This window comes from Petromyzon marinus, chromosome 66 (genome assembly GCF_048934315.1).
Source record: "Petromyzon marinus isolate PM22_M1 ecotype Great Lakes invasive population chromosome 66, UKy_Petmar_22M1.pri1.0, whole genome shotgun sequence".
In the NCBI taxonomy this organism is placed as follows: domain Eukaryota; kingdom Metazoa; phylum Chordata; class Hyperoartia; order Petromyzontiformes; family Petromyzontidae; genus Petromyzon; species Petromyzon marinus.
In genome coordinates this window covers 9771221-9790679 of record NC_133732.1, presented here as the reverse complement: position 1 = coordinate 9790679, position 19459 = coordinate 9771221, and the positions used below count along the sequence as shown (strand labels likewise).

General features: G+C 49.3%; 1 protein-coding gene across 5 annotated transcripts in view; it reads right to left on the bottom strand.

Annotated features, from left to right (window-relative positions):
- Positions 1-564: 564 nt before the first annotated feature.
- Positions 565-19459, bottom strand: part of LOC116956684 (ras-related protein Rab-39B) — a 33714-nt gene continuing 14819 nt past the window's right edge. For all 5 annotated transcript variants that reach the window (XM_076054669.1, XM_076054668.1, XM_076054671.1 and 2 more), the window contains 3 exons: positions 8231-8367; positions 7276-7420; positions 565-6597 (listed from right to left, as the gene is read on the bottom strand). In XM_076054669.1, coding sequence (XP_075910784.1) covers positions 6316-6597; positions 7276-7420; positions 8231-8367 — 564 coding nt within the window. In that variant the 3' untranslated portion in view covers positions 565-6315. The remainder of the gene's footprint in view (positions 6598-7275; positions 7421-8230; positions 8368-19459) is intronic.

Below are 19459 nucleotides of genomic sequence, written 5' to 3'. Positions count from 1 at the left end.
CACTGCGCACTCGGTCGCAGCGTTGGTATAAAGCCCACAAGCTCTAACCCCCTAGTAGCCACGATGAGTAGTAAACAAACGTCGCTGGAGAGCTTCTTTGAAGAGGGGGAAAGACCCAAAGATGAACCCCCTCCCCACCACCCCCGGGTCCGTGAAAAAATTGTCTTCCACGAAAGCGGTCCCTGGTGCCAAAAAGGTTGGGGACCGCTGTTTTAGGTGCCAGCGTCCGTGCGTGTTGTGTGGCTGGGGGGGGGGGGGAAACCGACGTAGACCTCCACGGTTGCTCGTGAAATACCCTCCTCGGCGGGCAGACGTTCACTGGGGAGCATTGCAGACCCCCAGGGGCGCCATGCACACGCGACTCTTGCATCTTCCTGCTCGCGTCTGCGAGGCGGTGCGCGTCATGCCGCTCAATCCGCCACACCCCCCCCCCCTCCACAGCGGTGGTGGCGATGAAGGTTGCCCAAGTTCTGCGGTCCTCTCTAGATGTATGACGAAGTTTTTGTCGAGTGGAATTCGTGGCAATTAAAACATTAAAAAACAATCCACACACAGCCAACATAATGGGGCTTGAATCGCTTTAATTTACACGCAAAAATGTTACTCTAAATTAGTATTATCGTTATTTTGTTGTTTTAGAATCAACAATTACAGGTAACAATGTGGTCTCACCGCAATGTGGGGAAGGGGCGCTTATGATTGGGTCGGTAGTCTCGGGGAGAAGGGTGGAGTGGACTCGCGCTCGCTCAGTCGCTGGCTCGGTCGCTCGATTGCTCGGTCAGTCGATCGGTCACGTTGAAATATCGCGTCGATGCGTTAAAAGAAACGGCTCGATAAACATCAACAAACGGCGTCCCTTGTTTCCGCGTCTCACCAAAGCGGCCTTCCGGTCCGTCGGCCTCACGCTCGAGCCGCGTACGATGTGCGACGTGCGAACTCCGAGCGCCCGACGTTTCGCCAACCGGGGTCTCATCGGCAGGGCCGGCGCAACCCCGCCACAACACGCCGGCCGGTTTGCCAGGCCCTTGCCGGCAAGCTCCACCCACCGTTCAGCCGGGGAGCGACGCGCGGGGGCTTCAACGACGAACGAGACGAACGTTCGTTCTCACCGGGGGCGACGTGCGAGGGTGGCGACGCTCCAGACTCGAGATGACCGTCGCTCGCGGTTCGACGTTGGTAGGATAGTGGCGGGAGCACCCGAGCGTTACCCGACCCGCACGTGGCCTGGCCTTCCGCTGGACCAACTTCGTGGTGGACGGGGCATATCCCGCAACTCCCGGACAGGGACGACGCGGCCTTCGAAAACAAAATAACCGCGCGTGGTGGATTGTCAACGGCTTGTCCACCGTCGGCTTAATTCGGGCAGTCCCCGGCTCACGGAAAAGGTTCCCCAGAGCGATCCGTAACCCCGGCTTTTCTGCGTGTCGGAAACTGAACAAATCTCCCCTCCCCCCCCGCCCAAAATCAACGATAAACATCCCATAGCCGGAAATAGTTTTGGCCTCCCCTACGACCCGATGGCTGAGTTTCGTTTTCTCTCGTCGCCGTATCGCGCTGTCGCCGCTTCTCTATCGCTGCCCGCATCGCGTCGCTGCCCGCACGCTTCCCGCACCTCCAACGATTCTTTAATTTCACCGAAGATCTACCCAGACACTACACCCCCCCCGCCACCACCACCGTTATTAAACTCGTGCATCCAGGGAACAAACGATGACCCGGTGCTACAAATGGAAAATAATCTCCGCAACGCTACAAACCAAAAATATCCCAATCCCCTTAATCTTGGCGAAGTTCGGCGAGGGTGGCGATTTGGCGGAGCGAGGAGGCGTAAGGCGGTCGGCCGACTTACGCCTTCTCGCTCCGCGTTGTTCATCCGCGACGTCGCCGCGCCGCACTACTTGGTGCTCGCGTGACTAACGGAGACGTTTTAGGCGTATTTCATGTTTTTGTTTCACGCGACTCGATGGGGGTGGGGTGGGGAGGGGGCATTTCCCCTAAGGTCGGATCTCCGTAAGTCCCCGGGTCTTCCGCAACCCGGGAACTTACTGGACTGTGAAGTAAGGGATGTTGTTGGGGACAATCGACTTCCTAAGCTAAAAATTAAACTCCACCGCCGACATCGCGTTTGAAAAATACAAAAAGTAAAAATAAATAACATAAATATTTAAAACGATTTGATAATTCATTCATTTAAAACGACAATAAATACATATTTAAACGATTTGATAATACATTAATTTTAAAACGACAATAATTAGCCCCCCCCCCCCCACCCTTGATAGGCAGACATGAACTCCCCGATCAACCTTTCACAACAACTGCATCTTCTGGCCAAACAAGATTTCGAACCGGGACCTGTAACATCGAGACCAAATTAAGACGCACATCGCGAGACATAACAGGGAGAAAGACTCTGGGATATGTGCTGAGAATGGAACCCGCTGAGTCCATAGCGAAAACTCCCCCACGGTGGACACCACGAGGGAAGAGACCATGGGGCAGGCCGTAGACTGCCTAGCGATGCACCGTTCTAGACCAACTAAAGACCATTGAGGGCCCGCCTTGGGGTGAAGCAGAGAAAGCTGCTAAAGACCACCTAGCGAGGCACCGTTCTAGACCAACTAAAGACCTTGGGCCCCGTATTGACGTGAATCAGAGAAAGCTGCTAAAGACCACCTAGCGAGGCGCCGTTCTAGACCAACTAAAGACTTGGGGGCTCGCCTTGACGTGAGGCAGAGAAAGCTGCTAAAGACTGCCTAGCAAGGCACCGTTCTAGACCAACTAAAGACCATTGGGGGCTCGCCTTGACGTGAGGCAGAGAAAGCTGCTAAAGACTGCCTAGCGATGCACCGTTCTAGACCAACTAAAGACCATTGGGGGCCGCCTTGACGTGAATCAGAGAAAGCTGCTGGGTGCGGTGGTGGGTGCGGTGGGTGGGGTGGTGGGTTTAGTGGTGGGTGCGGTGGGTGGGGTGGTGGGTGCGGTGGTGGGTTTAGTGGTGGGTGCGGTGGGTGGGGTGGGTGGGTGCGGTGGGTGGGGTGGTGGGTGGGTTTAGTGGTGGATGGGGTGGTGGGTGCGGTGGGTGGGGTGGTGGGTTTAGTGGTGGATGGGGTGGTGGGTTTAGTGGTGGGTGGGGTGGTGGGTTTAGTGGTGGGTGGGGGAAGCGAAGACGAAACGGGAAGACGGAGAGAGCGTGGGGAGTGACCCCCTGACCCCGACGTCTGTTCACTTTGACTGCAGCCCTGCACCCCTTTGGCTCTCAATCGTTACCGCAATGTCAACGAACACACAGAGGCTTTGGTGAAACCAAGAAGTCGTTGCTGACGTTGCCCCGTGCCTAGTTTGTGTGTTTTCAATGATTTACCTTCTAAAAGAAAACCTGGCCGTGCCTCGCGTGATCCGGTGAAGAAGAACCACCGTCTCTAACCCCCTTCCCCCCCCAGTGGCTCTTCTCGCTTTCAGAGGCGAGAGGCATGGTGGGGCGGGGGGGGGGGTGACACTTTCGCCGACGAGATGTCGTCATCATCACCGTCGTCGTGATCAGTGTGTGAGTGTCAGGGCCTCCACAACATTTGACTCAGAGAGAGACTCACAAAGAGACTCAGAGAGAGTCTCACAGAGAGACTCAGAGTGACTCAGGGAGACTCACAGAGAGACTCAGAGACTCACAGAGAGAGACTCAGAGACTCAGAGAGAGACTCAGAGAGAAACTCACAGGGACAGACTCAGAGAGAGAGACTCACAGAGAGTGACTCACAGAGAGACTCACAGAGAGAGACTCAGAGACTCAGAGAGAGACTCAGAGAGAGAGACTCACAGAGAGACTCAGAGAGAGAGACTCACAGAGAGACTCAGAGAGAGACTCAGAGAGAGAGACTCACAGAGAGACTCAGAGAGAGAGACTCACAGAGAGACTCAGGGAGAGACTCACAGAGAGACTCACAGAGAGGGACTCACAGAGAGACTCACAGAGAGCCTCAGAGAGAGACTCAGAGACTCAGAGAGAGACTCAGAGAGACTCAGAGAGAGACTCACAGAGAGACTCACAGAGAGCCTCAGAGAGAGACTCAGAGAGAGACTCAGAGAGAGACTCACAGAGAGACTCAAGAGAGAGACTCACAGAGAGACTCACAGAGAGACTCACAGAGAGCCTCAGAGAGAGACTCAGAGAGAGACTCAGAGAGAGACTCACAGAGAGACTCAGAGAGAGCCTCACAGAGAGACTCACAGAGAGACTCAGAGAGAGACTCAGAGAGTGACTCAGAGAGACTCAGGGAGAGACTCAGAGAGAGACTCACAGAGAGACTCACAGAGAGACTCAGAGACTCAGAGAGAGACTCACAGAGAGAGACTCACTGAGAGACTCACAGAGAGAGACTCACAGAGAGACTCAGGGAGAGACTCACAGAGAGGGACTCACAGAGAGACTCACAGAGAGACTCACAGAGAGACTCAGAGAGATACTCACAGAGTGACTCAGAGAGAGACTCAGAGAGAGACTCAGAGAGTGACTCAGAGAGACTCACAGAGAGACTCGCAGAGAGACGCGGCCACACAGAGGGAGGGTTATCTGGGTAGCCGAGCGACCGAGCAGAGCGTCTGGAGCTGTGTGGAGCTGTGTGGAGCTGTGTGGAGCGTGTGGAGCTGTGTGGAGAATGTGGAGCTGTGTGGAGCTATGTGGAGCTGTGTGGAGAATGTGGAGCTGTGTGGAGAGTGTGGAGCTGTGTGGAGCTGTGTGGAGAATGTGGAGCTGTGTGGAGAATGTGGAGCTGTGTGGAGCTGTGTCGAGCTGTGTGGAGAGTGTGGAGCTGTGTGGAGCTGTGTGGAGAGTGTGGAGCTGTGTGGAGCTATGCGGAGCTGTGCGGAGCTGTGTGGAGCTGTGTGGAGCTATGTGGAGCTGTGTGGAGCTGTGTGGAGAATGTGGAGCTGTGTGAAGCTATGTGGAGCTGTGTGGAGCGTATGGAGCTGTGTGGAGAGTGTGGGGCTGTGTGGAGCTGTGTGGAGCTGTGTGGAGCTGTGTGGAGAGTGTGGAGCTATGTGGAACTGTGTGGAGAGTGTGGAGCTGTGTGGAGCTGTGTGGAGCTGTGTGGAGCTGTGTGGAGAATGTGGAGCTGTGTGGAGCTGTGTGGAGCTGTGTGGAGAGTGTGGAGCTATGTGGAACTGTGTGGAGAGTGTGGAGCTGTGTGGAGCTGTGTGGAGCTATGTGGAGCTGTGTGGAGCTATGTGGAGCTGTGTGGAGAATGTGGAGCTGTGTGGAGCTGTGTGGAGCACGATGAGCGAGCCAGGCGGTGGGGATAGCGGTGAACGTCGTCGTTGCTTGTAGGACGCGGTGGTGGCAGAAGAACGAGAGGGGCAAGACGATAATGATGACGACGATGATGATGACGATGGTGATGACGACGATGACGATGATGACGACGATGACGATGATGACGATGGTGATGACGATGACGATGATGACGATGGTGATGATGATGATGATGACGATGGTGATGATGATGACGATGATGACGATGGTGATTACGATGATGATGACGATGATGATGACGATGACAGTGATGACGATGATGACGATGATGACAATGATGACAGTGGTGATGACAATGATGATGACGATGATGATGACAATGACGACAGTGGTGATGACAATGATGATGACGATGACGACGATGATGATGACAATGATGATGACGATGATGACAATGATGATGATGATGACGATGACGACGATGATGATGACAATGATGATGACGATGATGACAATGATGATGTCAATGATGATGACGATGACGACGATGATGATGACAATGATGATGACGATCATGACAATGATGATGGCAATGATGATGACGATGACGACGATGATGATGACAATGATGATGACGATGATGATGACAATGATGATGACGATGACGACGATGATGACGATGCGATGCTGCGGCTATTACGGGGGTTCTCGCGTTGCAGGTCTAACGGGGGTGGGTTGGGTAGGGTGGGTGGGGGTGTGCGTGGCTCGCTAGGTGGTTGTGTGTGTGGGGGTGTGCGTGGGTAGCTAGGTGGTTGTGTGGGGGTGTGTGCGTGGGTAGCTAGGTGGTTGTGTGTGTGTGTGCATGCGTGGGTAGCTAGGTGGTTGTGTGTGTGTGTGGGTAGCTAGGTGGTTGTGGGTGTGTGCGTGGGTAGCTAGGTGGTTGTGTGTATGTGTGGGGTGTGCGTGGGTAGCTAGGTGGTTGTGTGTGTGTGTGTGTAGCTAGGTGGTTGTGTGTGTGTGTGTCGCTAGGTGGTTGTGTGTGTGTGTGGGGTGCGGCGTCGCCCGCGCTAGCACCAGCAGACGCGTGCGCGCGGTGCCTCGTCCGACGAGTGGACGGTGTTGGGCACGAATCCGCTCTTGACGCCCTCCCAGCCGTCCTGCAGGGGGATGTGGCCGGCCTTGACCAGGGCGTAGATGTCGGCCGTGAGCTGCGTGAAGGCACGCTCCACGTTGTCTCCGTCGCGGGCGCTCGTCTCCACGTAGCGGAGGCCGTGCTGCGCCGCAAAGCGCTCCGCCTCGGAGCGCTCCACCTGCCGCCGCTGCTCCGACAGGTCGCTTTTGTGGCCCACCTACCGCGAGAGAGGGGGGGGCGGGGGGGGTCACGCAAAGGCAAAGGTAAAGATCCCCCTGGCGGGTGACCCTCTTCAAGGGCCGGGGCAAGCGCTGCGAGGAGCGGCGGCGGCTGTGGACACGTGAAAGGCAAAGGTTGTGGTGGTGGTGGTGGTCATGGTGGTGGTGGTGAGTGGTGGTAGTAGCAGCTATCACGTTGGTGAGTGTTGCTAGGTGAGTGTTGCTAGGTGAGTGTGAGTGTTGCTAGGTGAGTGTTGCTAGGTGAGTGTTGCTAGGTGAGTGTCGCTAGGCAACCGTCGCTAGGTGAGTGTTGCTAGGTGAGTGTTGCTAGGTGAGTGTTGCTAGGTGAGTGTTGCTAGGTGAGTGTTGCTAGGTGAGTGTCGCTAGGCAACCGTCGCTAGGTGAGTGTTGCTAGGTGAGTGTTGCTAGGTGAGTGTCGCTAGGTGAGTGTTGCTAGGTGAGTGTTGCTAGGTGAGTGTCGCTAGGCAACCGTCGCTAGGTGAGTGTTGCTAGGTGAGTGTTGCTAGGTGAGTGTCGCTAGGTGAGTGTCGCTAGGTGAGTGTTGCTAGGTAAGTGTTGCTAGGCGAGTGTGAGTGTTGCTAGGTGAGTGTTGCTAGGTGAGTGTTGCTAGGCGACTGTCACTAGGTGAGTGTTGCTAGGCGATTGTTGCTAGGCACCAGCATGAAGACGATGTGTGAGGGCTGCGTGTGCATCCGCGCCTCCTCCAGCCAGTCCCTCGCGTGCTCAAACGACCGCCGGTTGGTGATGTCGAACACCAGCATGCCGCCCACCGAGTTGCGGTAGTACGAGCGCGTGATCGAGCTGTCACGTGGGGGGGGGGCGGGGCGGGGGGAGGGGCGGGGGGAGGGGCGGGGGCACGTGACGTGGAACGTCACCACCGACGTCACGATAGCAACAACGGACGTTGTCATCACAACTCCCATTCGCCATCACCCCCGTAACAATATACCATGGCAACCACCATGGCAACCACCATGGCAACCACCATGGCAACCACCATGGCAACCACCATGGTAACCACCATGGTAACGACCATGACCACCGGGTGTGGTGCGTGTAGTACGTGCGGTTTGGTGCGGTGTGGTGCGTGCGGTGTGCCGCGTGTGGTGTGGTGCGTGCGGTGTGCCACGTGCGGTGTGCCACGTGCGGTGTGTGTGGTGTGGTGCGTGCGGTGTGGTGCATGTGGTGTGCCGCGTGTGGTGTGGTGTGTGCGGTGTGGTGCGTGTAGTACGTGCGGTGTAGTCCTTTCGGTGTGGTGCGTGCGGTGTGGCGCGTGCGGTGTGGTGCGTGCGGTGTGGTGCGTGTAGTACGTGCGGTGTGGTGCGTGTAGTACGTGCGGGGTGGTGCGTGTAGTACGTGTGGTGTGGTGCGTGTAGTACGTGTGGTGTGGTGCGTGTATTACGTGCGGTGTGGTGCGTGCGGTGTGGTGTGTGCGGTGTGGTGCGTGCGGTGTGGTGCGTGTAGTACGTGTGGTGTGGTGCGTGTAGTACGTGCGGTGTGCCGCGTGCGGTGTGGTGTGTGCGGTGTGGCGCGTGTAGTACGTGCGGTGTAGTCCTTTCGGTGTGGTGCGTGCGGTGTGGCGCGTGCGGTGTGCCGCAGAGAGCCTCTCACCGAAAGCGCTCCTGGCCCGCCGTGTCCCACAGCTGCAGCTTGATCCGCTTGCCCGGCTCGATCTCCACGAGGCGCGCAAAGAAGTCCACGCCCACCGTGGGGTCCGAGATGTCCACGAACTTGCCCTCGGTGAACCTCTACGTGTGTGTGGACATGTGTGTGTGTACGTGTGTGTGTATGTGTACGTGTGTGCATGTGTGTACGTGTGTGTGTGTACGTGTGTGTATACATGTGTGTACGTGTGTGTGTACATGTGTGTGCGTGTGTGTATGTGTGTGCGTGTGTGTATGTGTATGCGTGTGTGTGTATGTGTGTGTGTACGTGTGTGTGTGTACGTGTGTGTGTGCGTGTGTGTGTACATGTGTATACGTGGGTGTACGTGTTCAGAGACAAAGAGAGACAAAGGCGGCCGGGCGTGATGCTGGCCACCTAACCCCCCATCGTGTACCACAACGCCGGACTTTATAGCTGCTACTCGCTAACAGCACTTGCCACAAACCGTTCTGTTCAGGCTATACGGGGGATCTTTGTACGCGTGTGTGTACGTGTGTGTGTGTACGTGTGTGTGTCCCAAGCGAAATGCTGAGGGAGGGTGGCGTTTGTGCACAGACTGCCCTATATGACATCATAACAACATCTCGATTGAAAGCTTTCGTGACTGCCAGGATTCATCTTCTTTGGCTCTTTCGGTAAAGTCACGTAGAAGGAGAATAAAATAATAAAATAAAACAATAAAATTCTCACGACGTTTCGGCCACAACACAAGTGACCTTCTTCAGGTGAAAGGAACAAATCTGTCAGGACGACAGAGCTACAATGAACGCTGCTAAGATTCGCAGCGTCTTTTAAGCTGGTTGATAGAAGTGAGGCACCTTGACAAAGGGGTTTATACTCTTTGGTTCTATTGGGTAAAGTCACGTAGGTGAAAATAAAATAACAAAAATCACGACGTTTCGGCCACAACACAAGTGGCCTTCATCAGGTGAAGGGACTGGACTGCCCAGAGGACAGCATTGGAGTGAAGATAGCCAAGCCCAGGTCACGTCCTTTAAGCTGTGTGGGAGGAAACAAAAAATGCCTTGACAAAGGAATTAGCATAAAATGATGTACTGGACCGGCACGGTGGGGGTGGGGGAGGAGTTTACATAATGTTGGTGTGAAGGGGAAAAAAAGGGGTTTACATATCAAACAGGATAATTTAGCATTTAAACAGTTGAGGGATTAGCTTGTGACTGGTCACAGAAATAGCTATGTTAAAGTCCAAGCCTACACATCCACAGAGGCACCTCGTACATGGACGCCAAAGGGGCTGCAACAACTCAACTATCATACAGTAAACCGATGTGAAAAAAAAACCTAAGTCTAAATTACATCAATATAATAAATGTACTCAATATATTCTTCAATAAGCAGAGCTATTAACAGCAACTGAGTATACACTACACTATATAATGAATACCATATAGTAAACAGATAAAAAAACTAAAATATAAACTACCTCAATTTTATCAAGAAACTCTATATATTCTCCAATCAGCTGAGCTACCAACAATAAGTCGTTATATATCACGATGCTATATGGCGAAAAAATGGGTAGATTCTTACCCTCCACATCAGCACCACGGACTGCTAAGAGGCCCGTTCAGACGGACAAGTCCATCATGATCGGAACAGAGGAGAGAAACAGCTGCGAGGCGCTGTTATAATCATGTTATAAACCATACCATTAACCGTGGTTTGAGAAGTATTAAGCCATCAGATTTACCATGGAGGTGGAAAAAGATGGCAAGCTACCCTTTTTGGATATCTTAATTAAAAGGAGACCTGATGGCTCAATGAGCCACTCTGTCTACAGGAAAGCTACCCATACAGATGCTTACTTGAAACCGGATTCCCACCACCATCCATCCCAGAAGAACTCCCTCATCAAGACTCTATTCCATAGAGCCCAATGCATTTCCGACCAGGAACACATTACCAGTGAACTCAAACACGTACACCAGGCTCTCAGGGCTAATGGTTACTCCGACTACACAATCCGCAAAGCCATCACTGCAATCATGAAGAAGGATCCTCTTGTGGAGCCACTCAAAACCATCACCTTACCCTACATTGCAGGGGTCACTAAAAAGATCTCCAAAATCCTGAATGACTTTAACATAGCCATTTCTGTCACCAGTCACAAGATAATCCCTCAACTGTTTCAATGCTAAATTCTCCTGTATGATATGTAAACCCCTTTGTCAAGGTGCCTCACTTCTATACTCTTTGGTTCTATTGGGTAAAGTGACGTAGGTGAAAATAAAATGACAAAAAATCACGACGTTTCGGCCACAACACAAGCGGCCTTCATCAGGTGAAGGGACGAGACTGTCTGGAGGACAGCGCTGGAGTGAGAGAAGCCACGCTTAGATCACGACCTATAAGCTGTGTGAGAAGAAAAACAAAGCGCCTTGACAAAGGAATTAGCATATAATTTAGCATTGAAATGGCTCATTTAAATAGCTAAGTTAAAGTATACACATCCGCAGAGGTACCCCTTGACAAAGGAATTAGCATAGAATTTAGCATTGAAATAGCTGAGTGATTAGCTTGTAACTGGTCACAGAAATAGCTATGTTAAAGTTAGAGCATATACATTCAGCGAGGCACCTAGTACTAATCAAACAGGAGAATTTAGCGAAACACAACCACGCTCAGACAGCGGACCTTTAAACTGTGTGCGAGCAAACAAGGTGTTCTGACAAAGAAATTAGCATAAAAATTAGCATTTGATTGGCCGATTTTAGGAAAGAGGTGGTGTACGTGCCGGTGGACTTGCCGTTTGGCGCGAGGGGGGGGGGGGAGGGGGAGTTTACCTATTGATGGTGTGAAAAGGGAATTTATAAGAGCTGCGAAAGTTTGGGGTACCACTACTTGAAAAAATATACTGTACCATTGAAATTAGTTTAATGTTTAGTTCGATTTAGAACATCTTTCCAATGTATATTCTTAGTTTTTTCGGTAAAGTCACGTTGAAGAGAAACAACAAAATAACAAAATATATATAAAACAATAAAAAATTCTCACGACGTTTCGACCATAACTCAAACGGTCATCATCAGGTGTGTCGGTTTGCATAAATTCCCCTACCTATAGACTAGCCCGTTTTCTGTCAGATACCTTGCTGCCTTTCACTGGCAAGGCCGCCTCAGCAGTACTTAACTCAGCCCAATTGGTCTCCATGGTCAAAGACGTTGTACTGTCCCCTGACGATATCCTTGTCAGCTTCGATGTGGTCTCTTTGTTCGTCAAGGTCCCAGTACCTGATACCATTGAAATAATTGAAAATTTGGTCCAACATGGACTAGACCCCGACACACCTGCACTGGTTAGGCACTGCCTCAACAATACCTACTTTACTTGGAATGGCTCCTTCTACAAACAAAATGAGGGTACCCCCATGGGACCCCCCTTATCACCAGTGATAGCCAATATTTTCATGGAGAAATTTGAATCAGACGCCATCCAGACTTCCACCCTCAGACCTTCCCTGTGGAAGAGATATATGGATGACACTTTCGTCATTTGGCCACATGGCCTCCCAGCTCTGAACCTTTTCCTACACCACATCAATTCCAGACATCCCGCCATTAAATTCACCATGGAAGTGGAGAAAGATGGAAAGCTACCATTCTTAGATGTTCTGTTTGAGAGGAGACCTGATGGCTCATTGGGGCATTCTGTCTACAGGAAACCCACCCACACAGATTCCTACTTGAAACCTGATTCCTACCACCACCCAGCCCAAAATAATTCTCTCATCAAAACTTTATACCATAGGGCTCATTGCATTTCGGACCAACACCACCTGACCAGTGAATTAAAACATGTACACCTGGCCCTCAAAAGGAATGGTTACTCTGACCGTACCATCCGCCAAGCTGTTTCTTCCTCCATACAGAAACAACCACTTGATACTCCGGTCAAAACCATCACACTTCCATATATAGCAGGCGTTACTAAAAAGATTTCCATAATTCTAAACAAACACAAGATCCAGGTCCCGTTCAATACAGTACACAAAATTCGTGATCTGATCCCATCCGTGAAGGATGTCATTCCTGACTTACAGTACCCCGGGGTTTACAAATTGAGTTGTACCTGCGGTGATTGCTATATCGGGGAGACAAAGCGACATGTCTCTGACCGAATTCGCGAGCACAAATCAGATTTGAAACACGGCAAAACGAATTCTTCTGCCGTGGCTGATCACTGTTACAACGTTGTGGGGGATCACGATATAATTTTCTCCGATACCAAGGTTCTTTGCAAACCCACGGGCTTTTATCAGAGATTTGTTCATGAAGCAATTCAGATCTACAAACACAGACACAATTTCAACCGAGAAGATGGTTTCAAATTAAGCAACCATTGGAAAGATGTTCTAAATCGAACTAAACATTAAACTAATTTCAATGGTACAGTATATTTTTTCAAGTAGTGGTACCCCAAACTTTCGCAGCTCTTATAAATTCCCTTTTCACACCATCAATAGGTAAACTCCCCCTCCCTGCCCCCCCCCCCCGCGCCAAACGGCAAGTCCACCGGCACGTACACCACCTCTTTCCTAAAATCGGCCAATCAAATGCTAATTTTTATGCTAATTTCTTTGTCAGAACACCTTGTTTGCTCGCACACAGTTTAAAGGTCCGCTGTCTGAGCGTGGTTGTGTTTCGCTAAATTATCCTGTTTGATTAGTACTAGGTGCCTCGGTGAATGTATATGCTCTGACTTTAACATAGCTATTTCTATATTCTTAGTTTTTTCGGTAAAGTCACGTTGAAGAGAAACAACAAAATAATAAAATATGTATAAAACAATAAAAAATTCTCACGACGTTTCGACCATAACTCAAACGGTCGTCTTTAGAAGACGACCGATCTTCAGAAGACGACCGTTTGAGTTATGGTCGAAACGTCGTGAGAATTTTTTTATTGTTTTATATATATTTTATTATTTTGTTGTTTCTCTTCAACGTGACTTTACCGAAAAAACTAAGAATATGAATTACTGCAGTCACGAAAGCTTTAAATCAAAATAGCTATTTCTGTGACCAGTTACAAGCTAATCACTCAGCTATTTCAATGCTAAATTCTATGCTAATTCCTTTGTCAAGGGGTACCTCTGTGGATGTGTATACTTTAACTTAGCTATTTCAATGAGCCATTTCAATGCTAAATTATATGCTAATTCCTTTGTCAAGGCGCTTTGTTTTTCTTCTCACACAGCTTATAGGTCGTGATCTAAGCGTGGCTTCTCTCACTCCAGCGCTGTTCTCCAGACAGTCTCGTCCCTTCACCTGATGAAGGCCGCTTGTGTTGTGGCCGAAACGTCGTGATTTTTTGTTATTTTATTTTCACATACGTGACTTTACCCAATAGAACCAAAGAGTATGGATCCTAGCAGTCACGAAAGCTTTAAATCTAGAATTGCCTCACTTCTCTCAACCAGCTTAAAAGACGCTGCGAATCTTAGCAGCGTTCATTGTAGCTCTGTCGTCCCGACAGGTTTGTTCCTTTCACCTGAAGAAGGCCACTTGTGTTGTGGCCGAAACGTCGTGAGAATTTTATTGTTTTATTTTATTATTTTATTCTCATTCTACGTGACTTTACCGAAAGAACCAATGAAGATGAATCCTTGCAGTCACGAAAGCTTTAAATCGAAATTTAACCGCCTCTACGGGGAGGGATTCCACACAACCTTAAGATCATTCAACAAACTCCGGGACAAGAAAGCTCAACTAATCGAGTCTCTCACCTTTCTGAAGAGATGCCGTGACCCTAAGGTAATACCAACCGCATTTACACGAACCTCTGCTGCTGCAACTTCTTTCAATGCAAAACGAATTCTAGCTAGAACTAGCTTCGCTCTTATCTCAGAAAAAATCAGACTTACACGCACCAAGCTGGATCAGTTAGACAAGACACTCTACAAATCACACTTAACATTGACAGCAACTATGTCTACATCGGATTGGGAACATATAGACAATATGACTACCTCTTCGTCTGCCACTATGTCGACCAAATGTAGGAACAATTTGATTTCCAAATTCAATCATCTTTCCAACAAAAAATCGGATCCACACACTGAAAAGTTAAACGTTAACAAAGTCGTAATTAATCGCAGTAACAGTTCCATTTCTGATGGCCTGAAATCCGTTTTAGCTAAAGGTCTAAACTTTGCTGTCACACCGAGACACATACCGGTTAATTATATCATTGCCCTTGTCGACGTTGCACTCAAGGGCTTGAGTCACATCTCTGCAGACATAGCAAGATCTGAAATCGCTGCAACCCTCAAAAACGCTAAGTTGCCACCTAGCAACATCAGCAAAGATGAACACTTTGAATTGTCTCAATTAAAAAAGAGAGATGATATTGTCATCCTCTCAGCCGACAAGGGCAATGCCACTGTCATCATGGACAAAACAGAATATAACAACAAATTTCAAGAACTACTCAACGATGGCAGCTATACAAAAATAAAAAGAGATCCCACCAACAGCCTGGTTACCAAAACGAACAAAATCATCTCTGATTCAACAGCATTAATTCATCAGACCAAACAGTTCTCGTTGAAACCCTCTGCTGCCAGACCACCAAGATTATATGGCCTTCCAAAGATACACAAAGAAGATACACCCCTTCGTCCCATCGTCTCTACTATCAACTCCCCCACCTATAAACTGGCACGTTTTCTTGCTGATATACTGCGACCTTTCTCTGGAAAAACCACCTCTGCAGTACTAAATTCTACTCACCTGGTATCGACAATCAAAGACATTTCCCTGTCCCCAGACGACCTGCTTGTCAGTTTTGATGTGGTGTCCTTGTTCACCAAAGTTCCAGTACCTGACACCATCGCTATCATTGAAGACTTGGTTAATCATGGACTGCATACTGATGTACCCCCCCCCCCTGGTGAGATATTGCTTAACCAACACATACTTCACCTGGAATGGAAATTTCTACAAACAGATTGAGGGCACCCCAATGGGCTCCCCCCTGTCTCCGGTTGTAGCCAACGTATTCATGGAAAAATTTGAAACTGACGCCATCCAGACTGCCACTCTACGCCCGACCTTATGGAAGAGGTACGTGGATGACACTTTTGTCATCTGGCCACATGGCCAGCCTGCTCTAGACCAATTCCGGGACCACATCAATTCCATACACCCAGCCATCAGATTTACCATGGAGGTGGAAAAAGATGGCAAGCTACCCATTTTGGATGTCTTAATTAAAAGGAGACCTGATGGCTTAATGAGCCACTCTGTCTACAGAAAAGCTACCCATACAGATGCTTACTTGAAACCGGATTCCCACCACCATCCATCCCAGAAGAACTCCCTCATCAAGACTCTATACCATAGAGCCCAATGCATTTCCGACCAGGAACACATTACCAGTGAACTCAAACACATACACCAGGCTCTCAGGGCTAATGGTTACTCCGACTACACAATCCGCAAAGCCATCACTCCAGTCATGAATAAGGATCCTCTTGTGGAGCCACTCAAATCCATCACCTTACCCTACATTGCAGGGGTCACTGAAAAGATCTCCAAAATCCTGAATAAACACAAGATCCAGGTCCGATTCAACACAGTACATAAAATCCGTGATCTGGTTCCATCTGTAAAAGATGCTGTTCCAGACATACAGTACCCGGGCGTTTACAAACTAAAGTGCCTCTGTGGTAGTAGCTACATTGGAGAAACCAAACGACATATCTCGGACCGCATCCGCGAACCTGAAGCAGACTTGAAACACGATAGAACGAACTCCTCCGCCGTGGCAGATCACTGTTATAATTCAGTGGGCTCACATGACATTGACTTCTCCAAGACGGAGGTTCTTTGCAAGCCAACCGGCTACCATGAGAGATTCGTTCATGAGGCTATCCACATATACAAGCACAGAGACAATTTCAACCGAGAAGATGGATTCTGGTTTAGTAACCATTGGAAAGATGTTTTAAACCATTTCGATTCTTAATTAATTATTTCATGGTGACCTTCAGACCGCAGCTCTTTCGCTGGCATTGACTCTTAATACTTCTCACACCACGGTTAATGGTATGGTTTATAACATGATTATAACAGCGCCTCGCAGCTGTTTCTCTCCTCTGTTCCGACCATGATGGACTCGTTCGTCTGAACGGGGCTCGTAAAGGTCCGTGGTGCTGATGTGCAGGATAACAATCCACCCATTTTTTGACGACGATGATGTGGATTGGGGCAAGAGGTGGAGGCTGCGCTATCCACTACTACTAATATAGGGAAGGGTTCACGTGAGGTCAGTGGAGATGGGGTGGAAACAGGTGCAGAGTCCTGCATGAGGGAAGGTTCGGGAAGGGAAGTAGAAGACGGTGGAGCCTGCTGGAAGCATCTACCGGGGGAAAGTGCTGGAAGTTGCCGGGGCGGGTAGCCGAGCGGGGATCTACGGGGGGGCGAGGCTCACGGGGACTGAAGGACGACTGAGAGTGGACGACATCGCCACCTGTTGGAGATCTACACCATGGGCACCATCAAGAAGGACTGTCTGGGATCTACACCATGGGAACCATCAAGAAAGACTGTCTGGGATCTACACCATGGAAACCATCAAGAAAGACTGTCTGGGATCTACACCATGGGGACCATCAAGAAAGACTGTCTGGGATCTACACCATGGACACCATCAAGAAAGACTGTCTGGGACCTACACCATGGGAACCATCAAGAAAGACTGTCTGGGATCTACACCATGGACACCATCAAGAAAGACTGTCTAGGATCTACACCATAGGAACCATCAAGAAAGACTGTCTGGGATCTACACCATGGGGTCCATCAAGAAAGACTGTCTGGAATCTACACCATGGAAACCATCAAGAAAGACTGTCTGGGATCTACACAATGAACAACATTAAGAAAGACTGTCTGGGATCTACACCATGGGGACCATCAAGAAAGACTGTCTGGGATCTACACCATGGACACCATCAGGAAAGACTGTCTGGGATCTACACCATGGACACCATCAAGAAATACTGTCTGGGATCTACACCATGGAAACCATCAAGAAAGACTGTCTGGGATCTACACCATGGAAACCATCAAGAAAGACTCTCTGGGATCTACACGATGGGAACCATCATGAAAGACTGTCTGGGATCTACACCATGGGGACCATCAAGAAAGACTGTCTGGGATCTACACCATGGGGACCATCAAGAAAGACTGTCTGGGATCTACACCATAGGGACCATCAAGAAAGACTGTCTAGGATCTACACCATGGGGACCATCAAGAAAGACTGTCTAGGATCTACACCTTGGAAACCATCAAGAAAGACTGTCTGGTATCTACACCATGGACACCATCAAGAAAGACTGTCTGGGATCTACACCTTGGAAACCATCAAGAAAGACTGTCTGGGATCTACACCATGGGGACCATCAAGAAAGACTGTCTGGGATCTACACCATGGACACCATCAAGAAAGACTGTCTGGGATCTACACCATGGACACCATCAAGAAAAACTGTCTGAGATCTACACCATGGGGACCATCAAGAAAGACCGTCTGGGATGTACACCATGGGGACCATCAAAAAAGACTGTCTGGGATCTACACCATGGACACCATCAAGAAAGACTGTCTGGGATCTACACAATGGAAACCATCAAGAAAGACTGTCTGGGATCTACACCATGGACACCATCAAGAAAGACTGTCTGGGATCTACACCATGGAAATCATCAAGAAAGACAATTGTCTGGGATCTACACCATGGACACAATCAAGAAATACTGTCTGAGATCTACACCATAGAAATCATCAAGAAAGACTGTCTGGGATCTACACCATGGACACCATCAAGAAAGACTTCTGGGATCTACACCATGGGAACCATCAAGAAAGACTGTCTGGGATCTACTCCATGGACACCATCAAGAAAGACTGTCTGGGATCTACACCATGGGGACCATCAAGAAAGACTGTCTGGGATCTACACCATGGGAACCATCAAGAAGGACTGTCTGGGATCTACACCATGGGGTCCATCAAGAAAGACTGTCTGGGATGTACACCATGGACACCATCAAGAAAGACTGTCTGGGATCTACACCATGGGGACCATCAAGAAAGACTGTCTGGGATCTACACGATGGACACCATCAAGAAGGACTGTCTGGGATCTACACCATGACACCATCAAGAAAGACTGTCTGGGATCTACACCATGGGACCATCAAGAAAGACTGTCTGGGATCTACACCATGGGGACCATCAAGAAAGACTGTCAGGGATCTACACCATGGACACCATCAAGAAGGACTGTCTGAGATCTACACCATGGGGACCATCAAGAAAGACTGTCAGGGATCTACACCATGAAACCATCAAGAAGGACTGTCTGGGATCTACACCATGGGGACCATCAAGAACGACTGTCTGGGATCTACACCATGGACACCATCAAGAAAGACTGTCAGGGATCTACACCATGGACACCATCAAGAAAGACTGTCTGGGATCTACATGGTGGAAACCATCAAGAAAGACTGTCTGAGATCTACAGAGTGGAAACCATCAAGAAGGACTGATCTAGCGGAAACCACCGGGCTGCAGAGAGTCGTAGCCTTGAGAAACGTGTGAGTCATACACTCGACTTGTAAAACGTTCATGTAGAATAAATCGTCTCGAAAATGAAACCTGTGAAGGAGCTTGTTTACAACAATAAAAGATGCTCTAGAGAGACAAAGCAAATATTGGGGTGACCGCACCACCCCCTGAGATGATAATAACGCAGTTACTACGCCACTGATAATGTAGTTACTACGCCACTGATAATGTAGCTACTACACCACTGACAATGTAGTTACTACACCATTGATAATGTAGTTACTACACCACTGATAATGTAGTCACTACGCCACTGATAATGTAATTACTACGCTACTGATAATGTACTTACTACACCACTGATAATGTAGTTACTACACCACTGATAATGTAGTTACTACACCACTGATAATGTAGTCACTACGCCACTGATAATGTAGTTACTACGCCACTGATAATGTACTTACTACACCACTGATAATGTAGTCACTACACCATTGATAATGTAGTCACTACACCACTGATAATGTAGTCACTACACCATTGATAATGTAGTCACTACACCACTGAT